This window comes from Bison bison, unplaced genomic scaffold, assembly GCF_000754665.1.
Source record: "Bison bison bison isolate TAMUID 2011002044 unplaced genomic scaffold, Bison_UMD1.0 scf7180017846340, whole genome shotgun sequence".
Lineage (NCBI taxonomy): Eukaryota > Metazoa > Chordata > Mammalia > Artiodactyla > Bovidae > Bison > Bison bison.
In genome coordinates this window covers 39751-41723 of record NW_011476913.1, presented here as the reverse complement: position 1 = coordinate 41723, position 1973 = coordinate 39751, and the positions used below count along the sequence as shown (strand labels likewise).

The window sequence follows — 1973 nt, the reverse complement described above, 5'->3', positions numbered from 1 at the left end:
TCTGTATCACCTCCCGCCAGGTCAGTGAGCCAGGGAGATCAGGGTCAGGGACAGTCTGTATCACCTCCCACCAGGTCAGTGAGCCAGGAGATCAGGGGCAGGGACCGTCTCCATCCCTCCTGCCAGGTCAGTGAGCCAGGAGATCAGGGTTAGGGACCGTCTGTATCACCTCCCGCCACGTCACTGAGTCAGTGAGATCAGGGGCAGGGACAGTCTGTATCACCTCCCGCCAGGTCAGTGAGCCAGGGAGATCAGGGTCAGGGACCGTCTGTATCACCTCCCACCAGGTCAGTGAGCCAGGAGATCAGGGTCAGGGACAGTCTGTATCACCTCCCGCCACGTCAGTGAGCCAGGAGATCAGGGTCAGGGACCGTCTGTATCACCTCCCGCCACGTCAGTGAGCCAGTGAGATCAGGGACAGGGACCGTCTCCATCACCTCCCACCTCTGCCAGTGAGCCAGTGAAATCAGGGGCAGGGACTGTCTGCATCACCTCCCGCCTCTGCCAGTGAGCCAGTGAAATCAGGGGCAGGGACCGTCTGTATCACCTCCCGCCACGTCAGTGAGCCAGTGAAATCAGGGGCAGGGACTGTCTCCATCACTTCCCACCTCTATCAGTGAGCCAGGCAGATTGCAGTCCTCATTTTGCTAACTGCCCTGTGCAGCCTCGCTTTCTTGAGGAGGGTCCTAGGGACAGATGACGCCTTCTCTTCTCTTCCCATCAGCAGTCACCTCGTCCCGAGGGTGGGTCCAGGCTGACCTCGCCCCCCTGTTCTAGGCTGGGGAAGTTTGCCGTCTTCGTTCACGCCAAGATGGCTGAGCTGCAGGTGAAGGACCTGAGCCTCAAGCTGCAGGGCATCCCCGGCCACGTGTTCCTCCTTCAGCTCCTCCACGGGCAGCGCACGAAGCACCAGTTCCTGCTGAGGGCCCGGACGGAGTGAGTGGGCCTGGGTTTAGGGAGCAGGCCCCCCAGGCAGGCGCACGGCCTTTCATCTCTGTCTCAGGATGGTGGCCTAAGGCTGGAGCTGGCAGGGACGGCATCCAGGGGGCCCTGGACCTGTTCTGTGCCCATCCTCAGAGCTGGGTGGGCGCTGGCTTGGGTGGGCCTTGGGGTGGAGACAGCTGACCCGGGTCCCACGTCTGCGCGTCATTCCATGTCCGCCCAGCCCTGGTTTCCCCACCGTGGCCCCGGGAGACTGCAGTTCTCATGTCGGGACAATTCAGCCTCCCTCTCCCTAGGAGTGAGAAGCAGCGGTGGATCTCGGCCATGTGCCCCTCCAGCCCTCAGGAGGACAAGGAGGTCATCAGCGAGGGGGAAGGTAGCAGCCTGCCCCCCACCACGAGGGCCACGTTCCTGGGGCTGGGTGCCGCATCGCGCTCCCCTTCCCCCCGGTGCTGGGCACCGTGTTACCCGCGGGGCCGGCAGGGAGAGGGGTCAGCCTGGGGCGGGGTGGGTCTGCGAGACCCTGGGGGACGGGCGGGCTCCACGTGCAGTCAGCACGCTGGAGAGGATGCAGCCTTGCCCACCCCCCCATGCCATCCCCGCAGAAGCCCCTCTTACGAGTTAGAAAACAGATTCGCAGAGGGCAAGTGGCTTGTCCGGGTTCAGCGGTCAGCGGCCGAGCTGGGACTGGAACTGCGTCTGTCTGTCGCTCTGCATCAGCTGCAGAGAGGACAGCAGCAGAGTGGCTGGGAGGGGCGCGGGTGGCGGCAGGCCGAGGGATCTGCTCTGCTGATCCAGAGGCTTCTCTGGGCGTGAAATGAGGCCGGTGAGCCAGGGTGCAGCCCAATCAGAGGACGCCTTGGTGTGGTGGGAGCCAGGTAGTTATGCAGGGTTTTTGAGCAGGGGTGTTAGGGCTGAGCCAACGAAAAGGAAGGTAAGAAGCTCGTTTCCACCCAGTAATTTCCATGTGCTGGGGTGCCGAGGACTTTGCATATGCCTTTATTTTCTGCCTGCAATGAGGGAGCCCCAGT

At 62.8% G+C, this 1973-nt stretch overlaps 1 protein-coding gene across 1 annotated transcript in view; it reads left to right on the top strand.

Annotated features, from left to right (window-relative positions):
- Positions 1-1758, top strand: part of ARHGEF19 (Rho guanine nucleotide exchange factor (GEF) 19) — a 15150-nt gene extending 13392 nt beyond the window's left edge. Inside the window, exons 13-15 of the mRNA XM_010839360.1 lie at positions 778-936; positions 1239-1391; positions 1548-1758. Of these exons, the coding sequence (XP_010837662.1) occupies positions 778-936; positions 1239-1391; positions 1548-1758 (523 nt within the window). The remainder of the gene's footprint in view (positions 1-777; positions 937-1238; positions 1392-1547) is intronic.
- The last annotated feature ends 215 nt before the right edge of the window (positions 1759-1973 follow it).